The sequence below is a fragment of the Poecilia mexicana genome, unplaced genomic scaffold, assembly GCF_051168715.1.
Source record: "Poecilia mexicana isolate PSO_F unplaced genomic scaffold, ASM5116871v1 scaffold_23, whole genome shotgun sequence".
NCBI lineage: Eukaryota > Metazoa > Chordata > Actinopteri > Cyprinodontiformes > Poeciliidae > Poecilia > Poecilia mexicana.
Window position 1 is genome coordinate 12,180,592 of NW_028263392.1, and position 23,759 is coordinate 12,204,350.

General features: G+C 39.4%; 2 protein-coding genes across 9 annotated transcripts in view; both read right to left on the reverse strand.

Annotated features, from left to right (window-relative positions):
- The window catches only part of anks1b (ankyrin repeat and sterile alpha motif domain containing 1B), a 191,871-nt gene extending 181,372 nt beyond the window's left edge, over window positions 1–10,499 (reverse strand). For 2 of the 6 annotated variants that reach the window (XM_014981304.2, XM_014981303.2), the window contains exon 1: window positions 9,811–10,496. In XM_014981304.2, coding sequence (XP_014836790.2) covers window positions 9,811–9,941 — 131 coding nt within the window. In that variant the 5' untranslated portion in view covers window positions 9,942–10,496. Of the gene's footprint in view, window positions 1–9,810 lie in introns of all 6 variants that reach the window. The other 4 variants (XM_014981300.2, XM_014981297.2, XM_014981298.2 and 1 more) reach the window with 4 other exon arrangements.
- Window positions 10,500–15,536: 5,037 nt separating this feature from the next.
- bltp3b (bridge-like lipid transfer protein family member 3B) overlaps window positions 15,537–23,759 on the reverse strand; it is a 29,319-nt gene continuing 21,096 nt past the window's right edge. For 2 of the 3 annotated variants that reach the window (XM_088003096.1, XM_014981296.2), the window contains 8 exons: window positions 21,834–21,982; window positions 20,562–20,719; window positions 20,334–20,484; window positions 20,021–20,062; window positions 17,600–17,859; window positions 17,224–17,320; window positions 16,988–17,139; window positions 15,537–16,834 (listed from right to left, as the gene is read on the reverse strand). In XM_088003096.1, the coding sequence (XP_087859222.1) occupies window positions 16,706–16,834; window positions 16,988–17,139; window positions 17,224–17,320; window positions 17,600–17,859; window positions 20,021–20,062; window positions 20,334–20,484; window positions 20,562–20,719; window positions 21,834–21,982 (1,138 nt within the window). In that variant the 3' untranslated portion in view covers window positions 15,537–16,705. The remainder of the gene's footprint in view (window positions 16,835–16,987; window positions 17,140–17,223; window positions 17,321–17,599; window positions 17,860–20,020; window positions 20,063–20,333; window positions 20,485–20,561; window positions 20,720–21,833; window positions 21,983–23,759) is intronic. The other variant, XM_088003095.1, reaches the window with a different exon arrangement.

A 23,759-nucleotide genomic window follows, 5' to 3' on the forward strand; every position in this document is an offset into this window, starting at 1 on the left:
GGGAGAGGGCGGGGTGCAGAGAGAGGAAAAAACAGAAAAAATGTGACAGTGGGGAGGTTTAGGAACGGATTGGTGAGAGAAATGAATGATGGAGAGGAAACTGAAGTGAAATTAAAGGGGAATTCAGGGGAGCTGGACAGAGACTGAAAAAGGTTTCAGCTTCAAATGGGGTGGGGGGGAGACTAAACAAGGGAGGAACAAAAAGAGACTCAGGCTAAAGGAGAGCACAGCTTGATTTCTTGGCAGGATCCAGGAGTTTTAATTTAATCACATGCATGGAAAAATCATATTCTTTCACATCTTCAACTCATTTCAACCAGTCCAGGTTCAGACATCCTCGGTTTTCTGGCAGCCAGGGTTCAGCACAGGATTATGAACTAAAGTTTCCTAAACACTGCAGCTCTACTGGGACATCCTTTTTCCATTTATGTTATTTTTATTAAACTCAAAACAAAAAGGTGCATTAAAAGAACAGGACTTTCCACATCTTCATTCTCAGCCACTCCTTGATAGATTCTCAGGTTTGTTTGGGTTGCTGGGTCCAGTTCACACCAGCCCCGTTTAGTCCGCATTAATTCAACTCCAGTTCGTTTGTGTAGAAAGTCTGGTTTGTTTGGGGAGGTGTGAATACGTAATCCAACTCTGGTCCGCTTAAAAACTTGGTCTCGGTTCGGTTGAAGTAAATACGTGGATGGAAGCGAACAAGAAATACTGCTCCAAAAGCAAGAAGTGGACTATGGTGCAAAGTATTCTGGGTAAATAGAACCAAAAGAATGGGACAAGTCTGATCCTAGCAGGATAAATGGCTCATGGTTGTTGTTGTAGATGTCCTACAAACATTAAAATCTAACATTACTCCAGTATTGTTTACATTTAGTTTTAAAGAAAGTCGCGTTCATGTCTCCTTCAGATGTTTGTGTCGTTTTCATCAGTGGTTATTGATGCAGCGCCACCATAGGCGAGGAGGGAAACAGCTTTTTCAATTAGTTTGGACTGTTTGACACGATGCAGTGTGGAAGCAAACTGCAGCAGCTGAAAATGTGACAAACATTGCACTTTTGGTCCCCAATCAAACTGAACCTAACAGACTATAAAGTGTGAAAACACCCTTTAATCACTTCAGTTTTCTACATTGTTAAAATCTATGTTAAATATCCACTCTCAGGATGTTTGTGTCCCCTTTAAATCACCTCTTCATATGCCCTGCTCTCCCCTGAGTTAACCTCTGACCTATTTTGGATTCCCAGCACCACATGTGGCTTCTAGATTCCCCCGTCTGCTTTCACTCCTCACCGTTCCCCTCCCACAACACTCAGCCGTGGATACTCGCTGCGGTTACGCAAGGCCAGCGGTTATGTCACACGCTCCAGCTCACAAAAAGACACACAGAGAGAAAAACCTGCCAGACGCGGGTTTTTTGGTCATCGGTCCCATTTCTGGCTCCCTTTGGATGGGATCTTAAGTACTGTGGCAAGGAAAATAAACTCTGGTTTGGAAAACCTCATCCTTAGTGGACCACACAGAAAAGCACACCTCTAGACTCCCCACTGTGACAAAGTAGAGGCAGAAATTAAATATTAAACACTCAAGAGGGCAATTAAAACGGAGCATCCACCACTCAGGAGTGGGTAAACCTGTTCGTTCCCTCCAGGAGTCGCCATCTTCCACTTAGAGGTTGTTTGTTTGCAGAAGTAGAGGGAGGTAAACACCAGAATAAGACGGGCTTCCCTTGAACGTAACCGAGAGCGAGGAGGGATCACACACCATCTGTCCAATAGGGAATCCGTTTCACTAGTACATGATGTACAACACACACATTTATCCTCATTATACTAAAACAGTCACCAAATCCCCTCTCCTCTGATACAATCAGTTTTCATATACAGCAAATTAAAATGAAATCTATCTGCCTGTGTCAACAAGCCATCATTCTCTTCAACTGTTGCTTTTTCAGTGAATTCGTTCCTTTAGCTGATTCAGAGAACCACTGGGCCGACCTACCGGATTGGTGTCAGCGCCACTACTGACCTGAATACGCAGATCAGCTGTCAGCCGGTCAAAACCAATCCATAAACAGGTTTTAATTTCCTCTTTATGCCACTACTAAGGCAGGGGAAAACCAGTAGCTCGTTTTATTGTTCCATTATTAATGTACGCCAACTTTGAGCGATCTTTTTCGTATTTATAAAAGGGGCAGTAGGTTTTTCTAGGCAGATGGTGACATTTTATACTACAAAAAATGATACATATATCACAGGGTTTCCCCCAGTGTATCATAGGCCTGGCGGTCCGCCATCCTTTACTAGCGCCACCGCCAGGCTAAGCCTTTCTTGTTTATGTTTTTAGGAAAATAATAATAAAAAAAACGGTTTTCTTTTTTTTTTCCCCCCTTTCTTTCTTTTTTCAAGTTGGATTGCTAGCGCCTCTGTTGCTCTGAGCGCTTCACTGGCGGAGCAGATTCCTAAAAGATATGTTTATAGAAGATAGTTTATCGTTTATTCATAAAGCCGGACCAAACACACCGCTGGCACCTCTGCGCGTCGCCTCAGGCGCTGCAGTAACTGGATTAAGTTTACCTCGGATCCCGCGCGCCTCCTTTCACTCAAACTGGACACAGGCTGACCTGTATGGACATTTACATCAACCCCCTGTGAGGAATTATGATTCTTTCCAGAGTTTTAGATCAAGGTGGGACTTTAAACACCAGTCTGGTTAGCTCTGGTTGCACAGCTCAACGTGAACTGCAGGAATAACTTGTAGACGTGCTTTCAGAGGTGCGTTGAACGAGCGGTGGAAATGATTTATATTTATGAACAAAGAATTTTGTGCGGCTTTTCCATCTCAACTCGCTGCCCAGCGGGTGGCCGTTGTGTTAGTTAACGAAGTATTGCTAACCTGATCATGCACGTTCAGCCCAATGAGGAGCTTTCGCGCTCTTCTGTCTGTAACGCATCACGCTGATTTTTTATTATTTATATTATTATTTTTAGTATTATTTTTCTGGTTACACAATGCATCAAACCGTATCAAATACTTTGTCCACTTAGACAGAGATAATGTGCGCAGCCATGCGGAGATCTGAGAAACTCGTCCCATAAACTCGACCAAGCAGAATAGTTTCTGTGGCACTTATTAAAAACCCAACAGACATGAAGTGCTAGAGCTACTAAAGCCACATTAGCAGCATTGAATTAAATCTCCCGTATGTTGCGCATCTCTGCGTAGTGCAGCAGATTTAACTCATCAGGTAGGGCCGGTCCAAGGTTGTATGAGGCCTGGAGCAGAATTTGATTTAGGGGCCCCTTTTGTTGCTAAAAACATCAGCACCTCTAACAGATGTGTTGGATTTAATCTGAGAGAGGGTGAGTAGTTTAATTGGCCAACCTAAAAAGCAATCGGTTATAATTGCAGTTTACTAAATTGTATTTGTGAACAGAGCTCAAACTTAAAGATTAAACTCACAGCCTTTCTATTGTAGCTAGGGTAACAAAACAATCTAACTATGAATATTGTTCTTTGAACTTTTACAAAGTAAATTTGCCAGCTCCTTAAAATCTTACATTTAAATGTTAAACAATTTAAAATCTTTCAATTTATGTATGCTGAAATTTAATCAAATTTAGCAGCATTGATCATCTCAATAAACAAGTATTACATTCATGTATCTGTTGTCTGTGTTAAAATATTAGCATGTATGGGGCCCCTGAAGCCCTGGGGGGCCTGATGGAGCTGCTGACTTAATTTGGATTAAACAAAAGTGCAAATAATTGATATTCATTTTAATTGTATAATTTGATTTGTTGTTTTAAAGACTAGTTGTGGGTTTAAGTAGTGTTTCACTGGCGATGTTTTCCCGTAACGTATAACAATATTTTTAAATTTCCTGTCACCTTAACATCTTTTAATAGAAAAACACGGTGGACCGCCTCGGCACCCCGACCACCAGGCTTAGCAAGTTTTCTGGGGGAAACCCTGTATCAAATATAATTTAAAAGAAACATGACTTTGCAATTTAACGCCTTGAAATTGGGCCTGTCTCTTTAAGAAGGTCCTGCTCTTTCGAACACTCCCTTTTCTGCTCCTCCATTATGGCGTTTACAACCATTCTTGCGTTGGACTGAGAAATAGTTTGTAAGATGAGTTCAACAGAAGCGCAGTTACACCAGGTGTTTGTCAATTGCTGCTGCCACTAGTCTGAGGAGCAAAGTGGAAGTAGGTGATACGTTAGGAGAGCAGCAAGAATCACATAATACTCCTGGTATGTTTCAGATGAAGGAATAACACTATAAACATGATTTTAAAAAAAAGCTCAAAATGTAAATTTTACATAACTTCCTTTTAACAACTAGCATGGTGTTCATAAATAAAGTGAATTCATAGAAAAGTGCAGTGAACAAGCATTTAATTTGGGGGGAAAAAATAAATGAGACATTTGCTATTTTCTAAGTGAGCTACTTGGATATTCAGGAGAAAGTGCAATTATTAAGTATTTATAATATAATTAAATACTCCCCTACCTCCATCCAACAGTTGAGTGTTTTATGATTTAGTTTTCCATCCCAAACAAAGAGACACTTGTCATTTACAGTAGACTTCATTTGCACACACACACAGACAAAAAAAGAGCCATTAAACTGGAGTGAGATCATCCAGTATTGATTTTCCACTGCACCCCACACCACAAATCTGCAGCCGAGGATCGTCTTCCCCACATCCCGTTACCTAATACGCATATGTTTGATTTTACACGCAGAGTGCCTTTGGTCCGGTCCAACGAGGGCGATTCTTTCAGGAAAATGGTGAACCTTATGACTTAGGAATGCTGTCGTTGGCTTGGATGTATAAGGATGGGAAACTATGCATTCATTTCCACAGATCATTCCTAAATCATTACCCAACACACACACACTCCTCTGCTGCGACCTTTCTGTTGACCCACCGAAGGGAGCGCTCTGGTAGCAGGGGTGTCATAGTAAATCACATGAGCACGGTTGTGTGCGAGTTATCTACTCAATGTTCTGCAGGCATAAATCATACGCCAGTATTTTGACTCAATAAAACCAAAGTATCTATTGGAGAGAAGATATCAATCAATGGCTAAAGATTTACCAATAGGCCAATTCTGACTTCTGACTTTTTTTTTCTTTTACACATTCTTACTTCTACATCCTAAACATTGCCTTCAATCTTTGAGTTTATGTGTCAATAAACTATGTATCCATGCAAATAACTGTAAAGCAACAATGGGTAGTGTCAGGTTTAAGAAAAAATATTACCACACATCCATTATACAATGACGAGATAATAAATCAACAACAATACATATTGCGACAAACAGGTGATCAATATCAATAGAGTATTCAATAATTTCACTGAATTTATCCATAACCCCATGGCATTCTGGGGGATTCCGGCAGAAAAAAATACTTTTATCAGCTCAATCTCTCATGGCTAGCTAAGTAAGTTTGGCGGAATCAACTAACTCACTTATTCTTTGATTACCTAGCAACAACTCACTCACTCACACTCTCCCTTGCTCTTTGGTTGCCTGGCAACAACCTGTTGAGTCGCAGAAGTAGAGGAAAGGTCATGTTTGGCAGTACTTAAAAACAAAAAATTAATCAATAATTATTGGTATCGACTGATATGAAATGTTTTTCAGCCATATTACCACATAATGCTAACACATATATATCACTGATATCAATGGTGAAGTAGTAAAACAAATCTCACATCAGTCTAAATCACTGAAAGGCTTTAGTGGCACTAAAGGTAACCACATAATGATCACCATAACGACAGTCTGTGTTGAAGGCCAAAAGACGTCTGACGAGGCTCAGAAAATTACCAACGTCTACTTGTGCATGAAACTGCAGTCTCCACGGTTACTAATATACCAGGAAGCTCATAAAGAAGATCATTAAAGTTATTTGGAATAAATTCCTGGAGAAGCATGCAGAGTTTTCTATGAATCACCAGCTAAACATTTTGAGGTTTTACTGAAAAGTTTTGCAACAAACGTTCGGACTTAATGACACATCAGTGTTGTGGTCACATTAAGAGGCATTTATAGCAGCGATGAAGCAGATTTAGCTGCTGATCAACAGCTTAAAAAGAATCTGACTTGTTTTTAACACATTAGTAGCTGTGTTATTAAAGGTTTTTACTTATTTCATGGCTTTATGTTGGTTGTTTACAGCAAATCTTTGTGTTGTTAAGAGCATGTCAATCAAATAAGCAAGGCAAAATTATGGCATGGTATTTTTGATTATGTATACTATTATTATTTGTAAGATATGCTGATTAACATATTGATTTCAGAGTTTTATTTGAACCTTTATTTGAACTTTTAAACACTGATTATAAATAATTTCCATTTAACCACCAACAAGGGTTGCGTTGGGTTATTCAGGGGTCCGATTATTGGTGTCGCAATGACTCAGAATCAATGAAAACTGGGTTTAAAATAAAAATACTCTTAAAATAAATTACAATTGACATTTGAGCCCTTTTCTCATTATTTACATCCATAATTCATAAAAAATAAACACATATTGTGGGTATCACGTAGCTCAGTGGTACACAATAGTTGAGTACAGCTAAATAATCTGTAGGCATCAACTGTGTCTTTATTATTTATTAAAAATATGAGACCTGACAGAAAGGACGTCATTTAGAAACCATTTTTTACAAAGAAGAAGTTGCTCGAAGCGACACGTCAATCAGCAACCGTCCCAACAGTAACAATGGTGACAGTTGGCTGTGGGCGTAAACCTCCATGGTTTCCACTCTTCTTTCTTTCCATCATTCCATCTATTAGCTTGCTGCTAAATCCAGGATTTACTCATCATATGTGTGACAGGTAAAAAGGGAGCCACATTAAGCCACTCGTTGTGGGGGAACCCAAAGCACTAGAAAACTAGACAGGTTTTCTAGTCCCTTCGGTTAGTTTTGGGTCTTCAATTGGGTTTTTTACCCGTTGTACGCAGTAAAACTCTGGTTCTTTTTGGCTTTTGAAACTTTCACACTTAAAAGATCATAAGCTGAGTTCCTCATAAATGTGTCAATCTTTGTCAATATTCTGCTAGTGTCGAAAAAACACAATTCACAATTGCGATGTTTCCATTACATAAATTAAAATAACGCGATGAACAGTTACATGAGATATATTCATAATTCAGCGATGGCGCTAGTGATCATCATCTATCAAAAACAATCCCATCATTCTAATACTACTTCCTGTCGTCTTCTTTGGCATTTCCATCAGTAGTAACATCCCGCTCTTGATCACGTGACTCATATGATGCAAAAAAAGTGTTTCCATTGCAGCTTTACGCAATACATCCATTTTGATACAGCCGAAAAACCACCTTGTCCTAGTGCAAAAACTTTTTAATCAAAAAACATGACTTTTTTCTAAATTACCAGGTTTCCAACAAATAGAATTTCAATTTGCGCAATTTTAAGGTTACTGGAAACGCAGCTATGGATGAGAAAGCATTTCCTTGTCTACTTTGACAAATTCTGACACAATAAAAGACCTAAAAATCTTAAGCCACCAGAGAGTCTAGATTTGGAAATCTTTAAACACAAGTAGTTAGCCAACCAGCTAAAAATCTCCAGCAGCAACAGCTAATAAAAGTAGCACTTGTAGCATTTGCTGTGTACAATATTTTCACCTTTGTAAAATAAAGACTCTGGTCATTTTTTGCCAAAATCAAAAAAATGATTGTAAGAAGGTGACAATGAGGTAGTAGCATTGCATTACCACAAGTCAAACATTAATTTTTATTAACCCTGCAGAAAAAAAGGGAACAGACTCATGAACGCACGTAAATATTACGCACAAACTATACTTCTCATGAACTGAAAGCCCACAGAGAATATCTGAAACTTCCCATTAGAAGTTATAAACAAGAACTAGAGCTGCTGAATTTGAGGAAAGTTCAATATTCACCTCCAAATAGCTTTCAAAGAAGTTAAACCAAACTTCTTTTACAAAGTGGTATAGTTTTTTTTCCCCAGCAGGAAGTGGAGGAGGGGCAGCGCCTGAGGCGGTACTCCTCCCTAACTTTGATCTGATTATCACCTGGGTCAGCGTCAGCATGACCACAGAGACCAAGAGGACGAAAATCTTTTGTCTCATGGGTTATTTGACGTAAAAATGCACAATAGCAAAAGGTGGAACCTGCAGGCCCCTGCAGTCAAATTGCATTTCCTCATATCTGGACATCCTCTTTCTTCGGAACAGAAATAGAAATGATGCGGCAAGCGTTTCGATCATTGTTAAAAGCCTCCGTCAACTCCAACACTAGGCTCGCCAGGTTCCATGCGAAAAGACTCGGTTCTTTCCAAACACACAAAATGATCAACGTAGCGATGGAAAACTTGCATGCGCGCACCGTTGGAGTGTAAGCCGCCTGCTGCATGGAGAAATGTGTGAAAGACTGAACTCAAAGTTACAAATGCTTCCATCATCTGACCATCAAAGTGTGTCCCTGCTCTATGGAAGCTGTCACAGCCCTGAATCTCAAGGTAGCTGCCGTCTGTTCTTTTGTTCTCGCTGTGCAGAGGTTTCCCCACCTAACAGTGAAAGCACGCCTGGTACCAGGAGGGAACAGGCGATGACAAGCAATCCAATAGTTTTCATTTCACTCAGATTCTCTACTTGTCTTAGTGACTCACAGACGTATTCAGACACATGTTGTCATGTTAAAACCACAAACTTGAGTGAATTTTAATGGGATTTGATGTGGCAGCTCAAAGTAAGGTATAATTTTGGACTTTGATTAGGCCATTCTAACAACATTCTAAACTATTCCAAAAAACCCTGAATCATAATGCTTAATTTTGACCAACAAATAGTGTTTTGCATATCGGTCAAAGCGTAAAAATAGGGGTGGACGACACAGACTTACAATTTTATCACAATATTTTGTAGTGCTACTGCGACAGAATTCATAGCGTCACAAACATTAATGCCAAACGAAAATGTGATTTATTTCACTAAACTTCATATAGAGCAGTCATTTAATCATATTTATTGATTTACTGTTATTTATTGATGATCTTATGGAAAAAACAGTGGATAAAATAGCAGAAATGAAATTTAAATCCATTTTTTAAAAGCAAGTTGAATTTATTGCGACAACGATAAATAAAAAATGTTATTGTATTAAGAAATTTTTCATAAATTCCCACTCCTATGTTAAATTTTGACTTTTTTCCCCTACACCGCTTTAGAAAAACTTCAAAACAAGACACCAAACGGCTTTCTTCTTGCCAAGTCTGCAGAAATGCCAGCTTTTTGCATTGTGTTGCCAACAACTGTCATGGCAACAGATTCTCCCACCTGAACTGTGGCTCTCTGCAGCTCCTCCAGAGCCACCACTGACCTCTTGGTCGCTTCTCAACTCAACGTAAACTCAGACGGAGGGAAAACTTTATTTTATCTAGTGATATCGGAGTAAACGGGGCCTGAAAGCAAATGTGTGCCAAAACTTTTCCCAATAAGATTCATTTTAGGTTTTGTGGTGGTAACCTGACTAACTGTGAGACATTTTAAAGGGTGTGAATATCTGTATTCAGCTTCATGCTATAAACATGAAGCTCCTGCAGCAACTAATGTTGATGCATGATGCGCCGTCTGTTCTACTGATAATCAGTGAAAACTGTAGTGCACTTGTGAGGTAAAATATAAGATTAAAAAAATAGCCTAAATTTGCAGAAAGGGAAACCTCCAGGAATCCCCTGCAGCGTCCCTGGGACTCCCAGGACACCGCAGAGCTCCACCTGAAGGAGGCTGCTTACCTCAAGAGGTTGGGGATAGGGATGGAGCCGGATCCTGACCCCAGTATTCCCTTTTTCCCACTCAACAATTTCTCCACCAAGGCGACATTCCCAGTGCGGGCGGCTTCCAGCAGCTCCTGCTCCTTCCCCATCCCGGACTCTCAAGTTTGCAACGACAGGGCGATGAATAAAACAAAGAAAATCCAACAAATCTTCCATAAAATCCCTCCGCTCCTCAGCGTCTGCCGCGGGGAAGCATCTAAGGAAGGATTCCCTCTCTCTGCGTGGAAGTGGGTGTTCTTGATGCTGCAGAGCACGGCTCCCCTGGTGCCCTGCAACCTCAGCTGATTCACATCCACAGCTGCGTTATTTACTCCCGGTGTGTGATCCTGAAACCTGAAACAAATCCCCCTTAGCACGCCCGAAGTGAAGAGTAAAAGCCGGTTAAAAAAGAAAAAAAGAATAAAAACTGAAACTCCTTCTTTGTCCCGTTTCCTCCGGAGCTTCTGCTGGGAACAGACGGGAGGTGAAACTCCGTCTGCAGCCACAAAAAGCTCTCCCAGTCCGCTCACCTCCTCCCTGTCTCTCCGGCGAACCAACCGCACTGCTCCGGCGGTTATCAGGGTCTGCTCAGACTCAAAGGTCAAGTTCCACCAAACTAAACCATTGACTTCCGGTAGCGCCTTTCAAAATAAGACCTCAAATCTTCGTGGATGGACTTCTGCGTATGTATTCTTCCTGTCAGATAAAATACAAACCAGGTAGTGATGATGCCAATTTCTACAACCGTGTGGTAGAGCCAATGTAGATAGAAAAAAGGAGGAATACATTTCCGCCAAAAAAAGTCAGAAATTTTGAGATTAATCTCAGACATTTTCTAGAAAAAAACTGGAAATTTATGAGCTTCAAAAGTAAAAAGAAAAGGAAAAGTGCAAGAAAAAGCTCAGAAATTATAATTTTTTAGAATTTTTTTAAATAAATGATCAAATTTTCAACTTTATCAGCTCAGAAAGTTTCCAAACCAGATATCTATGGCAGTAGTTTTTCATAGCAATTCAACAAACCAAAGATGTTGAAATCCTATCTAGAAAATAGAAAAAAACATAAACTAAGCATACTTATGCTACAAATAAATAAAAGCATGACTTAAAAATTATTAAATGCGACATGTTTACTGATACTGTTTGTGTTATCGTTGAACTCCCAAGCACCATTGACTTTAATCGTTTTTCCTGTTTTTTGATTAACCGCGACGCTTTTATTTTGGAAGTACTTGAGTCCGTGTTCCGCTACAATTTCCCCTGGTTTGATTCAGAAGCTCCCTGTACCGTCTGGGTGGGGATAACGATGCTACAACATCAATGAATTGTACTTAATGTGTCGCTCCGTTTTAAAGAAGTAACCCAAACACCCTGCAGCTCTCACTCTTTCTTCTTCTGTGAGATTTAAAACTTATCCCATCGCTACCGCGCATGCGCGCTTCATCATTCTCCGTGCTGGCATTGTTTCGTTTTTTCCTCAATCGGCGCGCCGCTGCAGCCGAAATATGGTTTGGAAACAGGTGATATCCCAAAAATATCCTCCTCCTCCCCTCAGCCAGCCGTGTCAGAGCAGGGTTAGTGTGAATAATGCAAAATGAAGGCAGGAGCAGGGATTAAATGCGCTTTGACAGCCATAATACGGGCGGACACCTTCATCCCCCCCCCCCACTCTGACACTGCCCCCTTTTTTGCAAGCAGGAACCTGCATGATGCATTCACGCTGCTGCTTCATTAGAATAGAAAAGTACCACATGAATATGAATTGTAAGGCAAAAAAATATGAACGGTTTTCTTCTTTTTTTTTTTACAAATAAAAAGTGTTTCCAGCTCCTTTTATCTCGTGTTTTCTATGCGTAAAAGATGTTAGCATCATGATTTTACAGTCAGCATCATTGCTCCTTTGTTTTCAGTTATTCCAGTCAGTGAAAGGTGACGGTCAAGCTTAGACTTGCAGTACGAAATTCTATTGTGTCAGTCAGAGCAATAAGTAAACCAAAGATTTTCATGTTTGTTTTTAAGGTTTGCACAAAAGAAAGTCGATGGATTTGTGCTCCTATGTCTTTAGTTCCCAATGTAGACTTAGGATCAACCTTTCTTGAACACATTCCAGTTCACCCACTCTCTTGTTGGATCAAGTGTTATTCACCAATTCCATTCCTTTTCTAAGGACCAAATCCATCTGATTAATGCAGATTATGCTACAGTAGATGATGGAAACATGGAAAAAACAAGACTAAGGTAAAGTTAATCCTTTGGTTAAAGGGACGGGTTATGTTCAGCTGCTAGTACATATGCAGTATGTACGCCCAAATATAATCAACTAAATCCTCCTAGACGTAGTAACTTTGTTTTCAAAAATGCTGTGTCAGAGCATGTCATGATGTTGTGGTGAATATCTGAGTCACAACCAAAAGCAGCAAAGGAAGTAATGAAACGACCACAACTCTGCACCATACACTTCAACATTTTCATTACCATGGAGAAAGAGCGCAGGCTGCCATCACTGAGCAGAGAAATACAATTTTGTTTATAGAACAAAAAATATTTCTTACCTGCTCAGTAGAAACAAAGAAACCTTAAATATCACTCATTAATACCACAACTATATAAGAGATAATCTGTTAAGAAAAAACAAGTTCCTGTGCATTCTCCTAGTGCCAATTACAGAAATATCCCACTCAGAAACAGCCAATCAGAAGCAGGAGGAGGGTCTTAGTGCTGTCAATCACTCTCTGTTATGCCCGAGAGCCATTCACCACAACATACCATGCCAGGAATGCTAAGGCTAGTTAGCATAGCTTCAGTGATGGCGAATAAACAGTTTTCCTGCCATTAAAACATTGAACAGCAACTACACAAACATGATTGACAGCGCTAAGACACTCCCCCTGACTCTGATTGATTGTTTTGAATGGGAGTAGTGCATTTCTTCAGATGATTTTTTTCACAGATTGTCTTACTTTATACTGTCACATCATGGTGACAGTTTAATAAATATGGAAAAAATATTTTTTGATCAGTGACAAACTCTCCAACAACCTCTGCTCTCGAAGAAATAAAAAAACAACTTCTAATTATAGTGCTCTCCACTCAGAATCCCTCTAAATCTTGCAGTGAATCTCTAAATTAAACTTTTATTCAGTCCTTCTAACATTTAAACTTTCAAATGTTAAATAAACGTAAAATAATCTTCTAAATAAGCTATGAAAAATCAGAAAACAGAAGAATAATGGAAAAGAAGCTGCTAAGACACAACCTGTCTCCTCTCTCTAGCTCAGTATTCTTCACAATCCAGCTGGTCCAGACACGCCCGGTACTCCCTCCTCTCTCTTTAACACAGAACTCAAACATACGTACATCCTTTCCTGTGATGCACCATGCCTCGGCTATCATCTCAGTAGCTTTAGGCTGCGGCATGTAAACAAGTATCCGGCTGAAAATAGCCCGGCTTTCCACTTACACATGTGAACAGCTATTAAACATCCTTCTATGATGCACTGCTCCGCTGCAGCTGTAAAATGTCATGACCATTTAAGTCCAAGCAGCCCGTGCAGCAGATCACTGGCTGCTCTTACATGCAGAGTTTACTTCCTTTTATTGCAATGCTGCACATAAATTCAGAAATGCTCCATCATAAAACGAAGGTGAGCCACAGGTCAAACACCTGCTGCAAAAATCCTCTAAGGGGTTTTAAATGTGCAAATCTCCAGAACATATTATACTGTGGAGCTTCCCAACAGCATAACTCAGACCAAAATCCTCTTGAAGAATCAACCTAAGCAACGTCCTGCTGGGAGAAATTGATTGGAGTCATATTTCAGTACAGGATTAATTTAAAATATTGTCGAAGCAAGTACGAAGGAGGTATGGATCAGTATGAAAGATCTTGTACAAAAAACTGGAGTGCAACATTAGATAGGAAGACAAACTTGGTTCTAAATTCAAAATTATTCTTCTGTAATGCTATCAGAAACAAAATATTAAAACTACCAAAATTCCAAATTATCAAGAAGTCCCAAAATATGAAAGGGAAAAGATTTCTCCACGACTATCTTTGTCATTCTCTTGTAAAAAGCGTCATTGTTTCCGTCCCATTTTTCTTTCGTTTTTAAAAATGTGGCAGTGAAAAAGTAGAAAGGGCTTGAACGGTTATATCCCAACAGAATTATTCTTTTCAATGCATAGAAGAGCACCCGTTGCCAATTGTACCCCTGGGGCTCAGCATTACCCCTATCGGTGTGGCGCGGTACTTTCTGCCTCAACCTCCGCATTTTCACTGCGCATTTATGGCCGGTCAAAAAGACTAAATATGTCACACATTGACTAATATTAATTAAATACATCAGGGAAAGGAACGTCAGTAGAACATGTGTAATTAAACAAACCTACGTTCACATTGCAGCCTGAAGTGACCCAAACCCGATTTTTTCGCAGTCATCCGACCTGAACGTCATTGAATCTCGACAAACGTCACTACTTTGCGTCCTGGTAAGCGCAAGCGGGAAGAAAAACAACCATGACGTACCTTAATGAAGATTAAGTTGCTAATGTGGTGGCTCCAGTCGGACATCAACTTCAGAATCATAAGATAAGCGCCACCGTTAGCATCCATGTTTACTTCCGTAAACACTGAGCACGCCCTCTACTGCGCATGCGGGCCACTTTCAGGTCGTTTGAAGTTCACATTGGAAATCACTTATTTGGAAGTTTGAACGACCCCGAGGAAAAAAATAAAAACATACTTCACACACAAAAAAACGGATGTGGGCCACTTCAGGATGCAGTGTGAACGTAATATATTGGCGATATAAAGAGAACTACAATAAGCATGCGCCAACTGCTGGTTCATCCACTTTGTGTAAAACAGCGCCCCTAGAGGTGAGGCACTGCACTGCACTTATGAATTTCAACAGACATTGCGTAAATTCGGTGATTGCAAAAATATTACCAATAAAAATCAATTTGAAGAAAATTAAAGAAGACAAATTAATTTCCTCTCACCATTTTACTTCGCATGTTCTCATTTTACCTGTAAGGATTACAGGTGAATCCCCTGACCACACATCGCAGTTATAAAGTGCTTATTTTCTAATTTTGTGTTGCAGCTAGCTGTGGTGAAGTGCTAATGCTAGACTGTGACTTTACTAGAACAATAGTTTCACATTCAAGTTGTTGCTGCCACTGTTGAGCTTACATTATCTTTCACCTATCGGGAGGGGGAATGTAGCCCCAAGCCTTTTAAAAATGGGCATAAAATTAATTATAGCAAACTAAAAGCTTTGACAAGAATCTGGCACCCAAGATGGGTTTTCCAACTAATTGTTCAGGGAGGGACTGCTGCATCAGGCAGCAGAAATCAATGAAACTGGGCCAAGGTGGAGATAAAAGAAAGAGTTAAGCGGCTTGTTATTGTAAAGCACACTATGCTGTTTAGGCAGGAAGTCTAATGCAAGACAAATTGCATCAGCTATCCTTTAAAATTATGTTTTTTAAAGGACAGCTTTGTAATACAAGCAGTTGGCAACAAATTTACAACATGCAATGGAGAAAATTAGTCACTTATCGTGGGTACATTTCAATACAAATACTTATTTTACCCACTGTACCTAATAAAAATTGAACCTATGTGTAAAAAAAAAAGTTGGATCATAGAGTAAAATTAACAAAATGCAAGTAAATTCAAACCAGAAACTTCATAAAAAGATGAAACGTTCAAAACGGATCCTTTATTTTCTATCAGTAATTCAGCAGCTTTGACAGAAAAAATACTTTTTTTGTTTTGCTTACTTCCTCTTAGTAAGTAGGGGAGAAATCAATTGCAGCAAAAATATTGATTAAAAGTTTTTTTTGTTTTTTGTTTTTAATTTGGAGGAACAAGGACTTTAAATTGTTTTTTTAAGAGTAGATGTTTTGCACATGTAGATTAAATTCATCACAGTTAAATATTAGAGCTAAACCTACCTTCACTTTCCTGCTGTTACAAAAATAAGTTGATTTTAGTTATGAACATGTAATTTATCACACAGGGATGACTAAAGCAGCAAATATTGTCATTGCTTGTCCAAGAAAGTCATTCAAATACATGGATTTTTTTTTTCCTCTTAGTTTTTACATAAAGAAACACACATGTAGCTGGGGCAGCTTCAAAGTGGCCCGTTTTTTTTCACGCTTTGCTCCAATTGTTCTCCCACAGCTGTGATTGCTGTTGTTACAGTGCCTCAGTTTTAAAAAGTGCAGCATTGAATATTTACAGATATAAAAATAGGACAAACGTGGAGGCAACAACTAATTCTGAGGCATTTGAAAAAGCTGTAAAGTGAACCGATGTTTGTCCTCCGCACCTCACAAAATGCTTGTTCTGAGACTCTCACAAAAAAAAAAAATAGTAATAATCACATTCAACTGCAAACCCTACAAAACCCTTCAAGGTTCTGTAGAAAATACATGTTCACATTCTTGTACAATTAGAGTCTGAATTTGAACGCGCTGAAAACTCAGCGCAGTGCAAAGTAAGTCGCCTTTTTTCTTTCTCTTTTTTTTGACATTCTTCTAAAGATGCAACATTCAGTTTTCTCTCACATCTCCAGGTTTCCGTGGTGGTTTTAATAACAGAAGTAGTGAAGGATGAGTTACTGTAGGCACCAAAAACATGATAGATTTCTACCATCTTTTTCACAAGCTTTAAAACAGAACATCTTCTTTTCTTTTCCTTTTTTGCATTTGTTCAACTAAACAGAACAAAACGTTTCTTAGTCTTCTCCAAAAGTCACAAGTCGTGGTATCTCCCTCAACGAAGTGTGCAGTTAAAGTAAAAAACGAAATAAAAAATCCTCCTCTTGTAGTCAGAGTTGGAGCTCGTCACTGACAAGGCAGTTCTAGCTGGTGTTCATCTTTAGGCTCTTCATGCGGTGAAGCAGCGAGTCTTTCTCCATCTGAGCCTCGGCCAGCGCCATCTTGGCTCTGGACAGCTCCACCTTCAGGCATTCGTTCTCCTCCAGCAGCATCTGGAAGCACAGCAGAGACATGATCCCAGAGTTAAAAAAAAAGAACAAAAAGCCAAAAAAGAAGTGATTAAAGTTTGCAGTTGTAATGTCACTAAATGTATGTAAACAAGTTTAACCTTTGAACTCCAGATTATTCCATCATTAGAGTCTGACCTTTTCCCTGTCGGTCGGTCTGGGGCTGCTGGGCGGCGTTTGAGTCTGTGTCGCCTTCGCTGTCCTGCAGACGCCGCTCCCCACCTCAGGAAGCGGAGTCGGCGCGTCGTCCGTCGGTGCTTTCTTGGGTTTGGCGTCTGCGGCGCCGTCCACTGTGACGAGAACGAAGGAGAACAGAGTTTGTAATTAATTACAGCTGGGGAAGTTGGGAGATTTGATGTAGAAGCTGCGTTTACCTCCTACAGAGAAAGACCCGTCGTCATTTCTGCGTACGACGAGGCTGTCCACGTGTAGCGTGTTTGTTTCTGCCTCGGGATTGTCGTCATCTCCCTGCTGTAGACAGGAAGTTACATCAAAAATTACTTTAGATGACACAACCAGAGGTGGGCAGAGTACCAACAAATTATACTCAAGTAAAAGTAAAAAAGTAGCCATCCAGGAAATGACTCAATTAAGGGTAAAAAAATAAAATCAGGCAAAATCATTTTTTTCCAAATCAGTTTCTTTCGATAAAAAAGAAACTGATTTTTTATTTTTTACAAAAACTGCTGGTGTATGTCTGAATTTTTGGTTAAAACATGTTTGTTTTTTCATTCATTCAGTGTTCCTCACCTCTAAGTTGATGTGTGTGTCCCTGATCCTGATCTCCATGGGCATCACGTCGGTGGCGCGGTCGCCCTCCAGGAAAAGCGCCAGGTTGCGCAGCGACGCCATCATGAAGCTGGCCTGGTATCCATGGAGATGCAGCTGCAGGAAGCCGTTGCGCTCCGCCAGCGGGGAGTGAGCGGCGGCGCTCGGCCCGCTCTCCAGCCGAGCCCGGACCTCCGGGTTGTAAAGACCCCGGCTGGAGTCGGAGTGGGTCTCTCCACCAGCTGTGGAGGAAAACGCAGCGGCTCACGCTCAGAATGCGAGGCGGTTCATATCAGACCTCTGACCTCAAAATACTCCGGAGCGTAAAATGTAACTTTTGAAACTTTATTCTACTCTGTCAGTCTCACTTTACTGACACAGAAACTCATCAATCTCATAAGGTTTTTTTTTTATTCAGAGCTTAGATTACAAAAATATACATAAAAATATCAATAAACATCTAATTATTTAATAGGTTAAATAAAAAAATAATTATTTTACATATTAAATTTAATGGGTTACATTTAAAAATAATTACCTATTCAATTTAATAGGTTAAATCAAAAACGTTTTTTATTTAAGCTATTAGTTTAACCTATAATACCTTAAAAAATTTATTTTTTTAAATTTAACCTATAATATCTTAAATAGGTTAAATTAAAAAATTGTAACCTGTTAAAGATATAAGAGATAATTACTAGTTGTTCAAATATTTTAATTACTGAATAATATCCATATAAGAATGTGCTTCTTTGTATTAAATGGATATATAATATAAAGTTTGCATTTAAGTTTTTATTAGGTCCACATTAAAACTGAACATAATTTTAATTCTTTATTTTAAGTCCATGTGTGACACAAAAATAAATAAAATTTTGGAATATATTTTAATGATCCCAGAGGGGAAACTGCTTATTTGCTGACAATTTACTGTCATATAAAATGTTAAATATCAGCAAATATAAACATAAAATGTATAACGTGTAAAATTCTAACACATTTTTTTAAAATACGGCCTAAATATAAAATAAAAGTTAAATATGTTGATGGTTCTATAAGTTAAATACTTTTTTTTACTTTAGTGGTGAGCAGTTAGTGAAATTTAAATGTTATTTAGTTATTTCCCGTATTGTATGAGCAGTCAATATCTTCCCCGCTCTACATCTCTTAAATCTTTCCTAACGTTTTTTCATTTCGTCAAATAACCTCATGAACTTTAAGCGGCTGTTTCCAAGAAATTTAAGATGGTTTCTTCCAGGTAAATAGTTTCAAAAGCAGCCGCTGAAGTGATGTGTGGAGTATGTTGATGTCGGGTTTAAAAGCAGCTTTAAGTGGGACATGAAGTGACTGTAAAGGAGGAAGCAGCAGATCATAAGGAGGAGTTGGAGACAAAAGGAAGAGATTCCCTTAGAAAGAAGTCAAAGAGGCTTTTTACCGTCCCACAGGCTCCAGCTGACAGTCATGTTTAATTATGTTTCCTGACTTTAGCTGTTCAAGTAAAATTCCTGTATGAACAATCTAAATTGTGAAAAGGATGAGAAAATGAGGCGATAAAAGCTGAAGTTGACACATCACAAGTCACAAGACGGCATTCAGCAAGTCATGGAAATGAACATATTGATTCCGTTTAAAAAGCTCAGAGAACATATGGGGGGTTAAAATGGAGAGGAAACAGATCTGCACAAATACGCAGAGCTGTCAGCGTTTCCTACATAAAGTGGCATTTTCTCCCTGTTCTGAGAAGCTACAGTTGGGGAAAAAGTAAAAAAGAAAAAAGGTGGAAAATGCAAAACGAGAAAAAGCCAGAAGCCATTCAGAAGGACTGAATGAGTGAGATAAGACAGAGAGGAGAGCGAAAAGATGGCCTGGAGAAGAAAAGGAAAGGTGGAGACGGAGGGGTGAGCGACAGGATTAGGAGGAAGATGGAGTGGGAGCTTGAGGGAGAGTAAAATTGGAGGGAAAGAGAGGGAGGATGGGAGATAGAAATAGGTGGCAGGGGGGTAAAGCTGGCGTCTCTCTCATTGCCTGAATCACTGGACTGAAACTGCAAAGTCTGCTGCAGTGGAGAGAGAGGAAGAGGAGGATGGAGAGAATTAGACGGAGAACGGGAGGATTAGGGGTTAAATCTGTCCGCGCAAAAACCAAAAGTTAATTTAAATCTGGCGTGTTTAAAGACTGGGGGGCCTAATGTTGCAAATAATGGGACCACTCAGTCCATTACAGACAAATCTAGCCTTCATTAAGTGCCACTCACACACACACCACAAGAGTTCCCCGCTTGCTGCTGGAAAACGAGCAAACACACACGCTTCATGTGTGCAAACATGTTAAGCACAGGCACAAATGCGCTGAGCCAAGCATGCATGTTAGGACTGACATGGTGAGTTAACACCCAGCGGTTACCTTGGCTGCTCTGAGCAGGTATTGGTACTGAACACACCATACCTGTGGGGAGGTTATGGGAGGTACATAAGACAGAAGCAGGGGTGGGTGGGTTAGAGTGGAAAACCTGTGGAACCGAACACAACAGACTAATCTGTCGTCTAGTTTTTAAGCAACCTCTCCCACATGCCAGTTTTAGCTATAATTTAAAGAAGTTCCACATGAAACAAGACAAAATAATATTACAGATAAAATATGGAAAGCTGTGAAATGTGGGTGCAACGTGGAAAACATGCAGGAACCGTAACAGATCGTATCGATGGTCGTTTCGTACCGAGGCTGCGGTTGCTGAGGTACTCTCTGAGGCCGACGTTGCCCAGCTGGTTGGGAGTGACCCGACCGACCTCTAGGGTCACGGCTGAGCTCTCGCCCACCGCCTCCATGCCCACACACAACGTCTGGACCTTCAGCACCAGCACAGACACCTGGAGGAGGACAGTCAGCGTCACCATCTCCTGGTGTTTTGACTTCTTCTGAGTCAAAGACTTCCTGGGCCTCTCACCGTGTCTTTGGCAGGCTCGTCGATGCTCTGGGAGGCGGCGCTGACGCTGTCGGGGGACGCGGCCCCGTCCTTGTCCTGGACAGCCACCGCCTCGGCGGCGCTCTCCGGGACGCTCTGCTCGCTGATGGCGTCCTTGAAGCCGGAGATGGACACGTCATCTGTGAAGAAACGTACAACAAGAGGAAAAGAAAAATGTGACTTAAGGTTTCCTGGGAAGCTGCTCAACTGAAAATAAGCACAACACTGCCCCCTGCTGTTAGAGACGAACATCTTGTAAGTGTATCTGTACCGTTTCTCCTGATTTGTGCAAAAGATGAGATGCAAAATGTACAATGTAGTTTATTAAAGTTAGCTACGGACGCTAACTTCCTAAATGGAACATTTCTTCACAATACAACTCAGCCTGTCGCAATAATCAATTAATAGCATAATCAATTGAAATGAGCTCCATTTACAGAGACATTATAGTTCATTTTATTAATCCTTGTTTGTGTTTTTTATTTCCACTTTATCTATTATTTTTGGTGGATTTTTTATTTTGGATATTTGAAAAATCGTCCAGATTCAGTGTTAAGTTTTATTTACAAAATTAAATGTTTATGACTTTGAGCGGACAAACTTAGCAATTAGCAACATATTACTTGGAAATGGTCTCCAAACATCAACATTATTGTTTATGGTAATAACTGATGGAACAATTTATCATCTAGCAAAATGTGTCATCATTAGATTTAGCTGGAACACAACCATAAAAATTATGCACAACTTTTGTAAAAGAAAATTAATTAAAGTTGGTGGTTCTAATGTGACAAGATGTGAAAAATTTCAACAGGAATGAAAAGTTTGGCACTGTAGAGTTGAAACTGCATATTTACTTATACATTTTTGAAAAGTCAGAAGCAAAACGATCCTGTTTCCCGTTTTAGGTTGGTTAGTTTTACCAAAATATTTTCTATTTGCCAGAACGCTATAGTTTCCTCTTTTCATTGTAAAAGTGGCTTTAAAGCATCACATCTGTCCTCCAAATGCAACAACTGAGATTATAGCCAAATATTTGCAATTTTATTTAATAAAACAAGAAATTAAGGTTTTATAAACTGTAATATTATATTGAGCTTTATTTGGGCCTCAATATTTTGGTGTTTAGCAAGAAAGAGATAATTTTGGTAACCTTAAGTGACACAAAACTGTTTTTTTTTTTCGTCATTAAAGTTAAAAAAGGAAGAAAAAAAGCATGTGTGTGTTTTTATACAGAGATGTAACCGAGTCCACCTCTCTCCGTTAAGCTGTACGTGTCTCCGTCTTCCATCAAGTAGCTGTCTATGGAGATGTTGTCCAGAGACTGAAGGGACGGGCTCTTCTTCATGTTCTTATAGGACACAGAGAAACTGGACTGGGAGCGATCGCGCATCAAACGACCGCTACAAAAATAAAACACACATGCGTAAGAAGAAGTGACGCAAAAAGCAAGAAAATGAATTCTGAATCCCAACACTGTCTGGGAACGACTAAATTTAGATCAAATTAGACATCTATTAGCAAAAATAGGTACAATTTTTCAATTTTATTAGGTCTAATATACATTTTATAATGCTGACAAATGAGATTGGAGGCTCCCAGAGCTCAGTGAGGCAGCAGTGAATTAAATGTGCATCATCTCCTCTGTGTGGGGTCGTTTAAGGTCATGTCTGCTCTATTAATGGCTACAAACAATCGGAAATAAAACCAGAACTAAATCAGAGAACACAAGGCTAGAAACGGACAAAGACAACACAAAGCTTCTTTAGCTTCAAAACAGCAGAAAAGAAAACAAATTATAAAAGAAAATTATAAGAGAGACGATTAGAACAGGGTGTCGTGCACACATGCAAATGCATGCCCACTGGGGGATCCACAAACATTTGCACAGATTTTATTCATGAGACCATTACGAGAACAAGGACACCGTCACGCACACACACACACACACACACACACACACACACACACACACACAGTTGATGCTGACTTCACAGCGGCGGCGCGGCATGTTCGAGTTCTTTCCCATTTTCACACCACCCTTCTAGTCCCAGCGCTGCTTCAGAGCATCAGCTTACACATCCTCCATACATCACAATTCCTTTACAATCTGCAGGAATATTCTGTTTTATTTAATTACAGAGTTTAAGGATGAAATGCCAGAGTTGACTAGCTGTAAATCAATCATATATTCAGTTGGATTCAGCTGCGAAATACAAGGTAAAATGTGCAATCATATTATGCTGTACATTTAACAAATGTGTTCAGCAGAATATGATTTTAATGCAAATGTTAGGATTTATAGATCAGAACATGAGCATGTGATCCGATTAAGGATATTTCCTAATTTATTTACAATTAATTTTAGTTAGAAAACTGCATTATTGTCCCACAGGCTGGTAGGATCTGAATCCATTGAACCAAAGCCAAACTAGCTGCGTTTCCATTACTAATGTACGAAAAACTTTCCCAATTTCTGTGTTTCGATTGTATAAGAAATGGAATTAAAATCACACACAAGTTTGTTCACATGATAAGTTATTTAGAAAATGTCCGCCATTTTCCTCCTCCTCCATCGATTCCACCAGAAGTAACATATCTGTTCATTATGTGACTCGAGTGACGCGAATAAAAAGTTTCTATTGTGAAATACAGCTGAAAAACCACCTAATCCTACTGCAAAAATGTTGAATAAAAATGAGTTTTTTCAAAACCGTTATGTTTCCATTAAGCAAATTTATCTTTGCATTTCCAAGTGCTTTCAGTTTAAAACAGACGAGGAAAAGCAGGAAGAAAACATAACGCATCATACAGTCCAGCCATCTACACTGAGAAACTAAAAATTATACCAAGTAAATTTGTCTTACACTTGAAATAAGAGAAAACTAACTTAAAAGTAACTTTTCACCAAGACATAAGAGCTTGATTCAAGTAAATAATTCCTTAATATTAACAAAAATGGTCAATTTCACTTGTAACTAATAGTTTTTCACCAATAGTAAGGAATCATTTACTTAAAGGAAGCTCCTGTATCTTGATAAGTTACTTGTAAGTCAGTTTTGTGTTATTTCAAGTGAACTAAGATATTTGAACAAGAAACTAGACCAAAAAATAGACCCGACTCAAAAAAATGTAAGATCTGTGCACACTGATGTAGAGATAAAAATCAGGAAGCGCTTT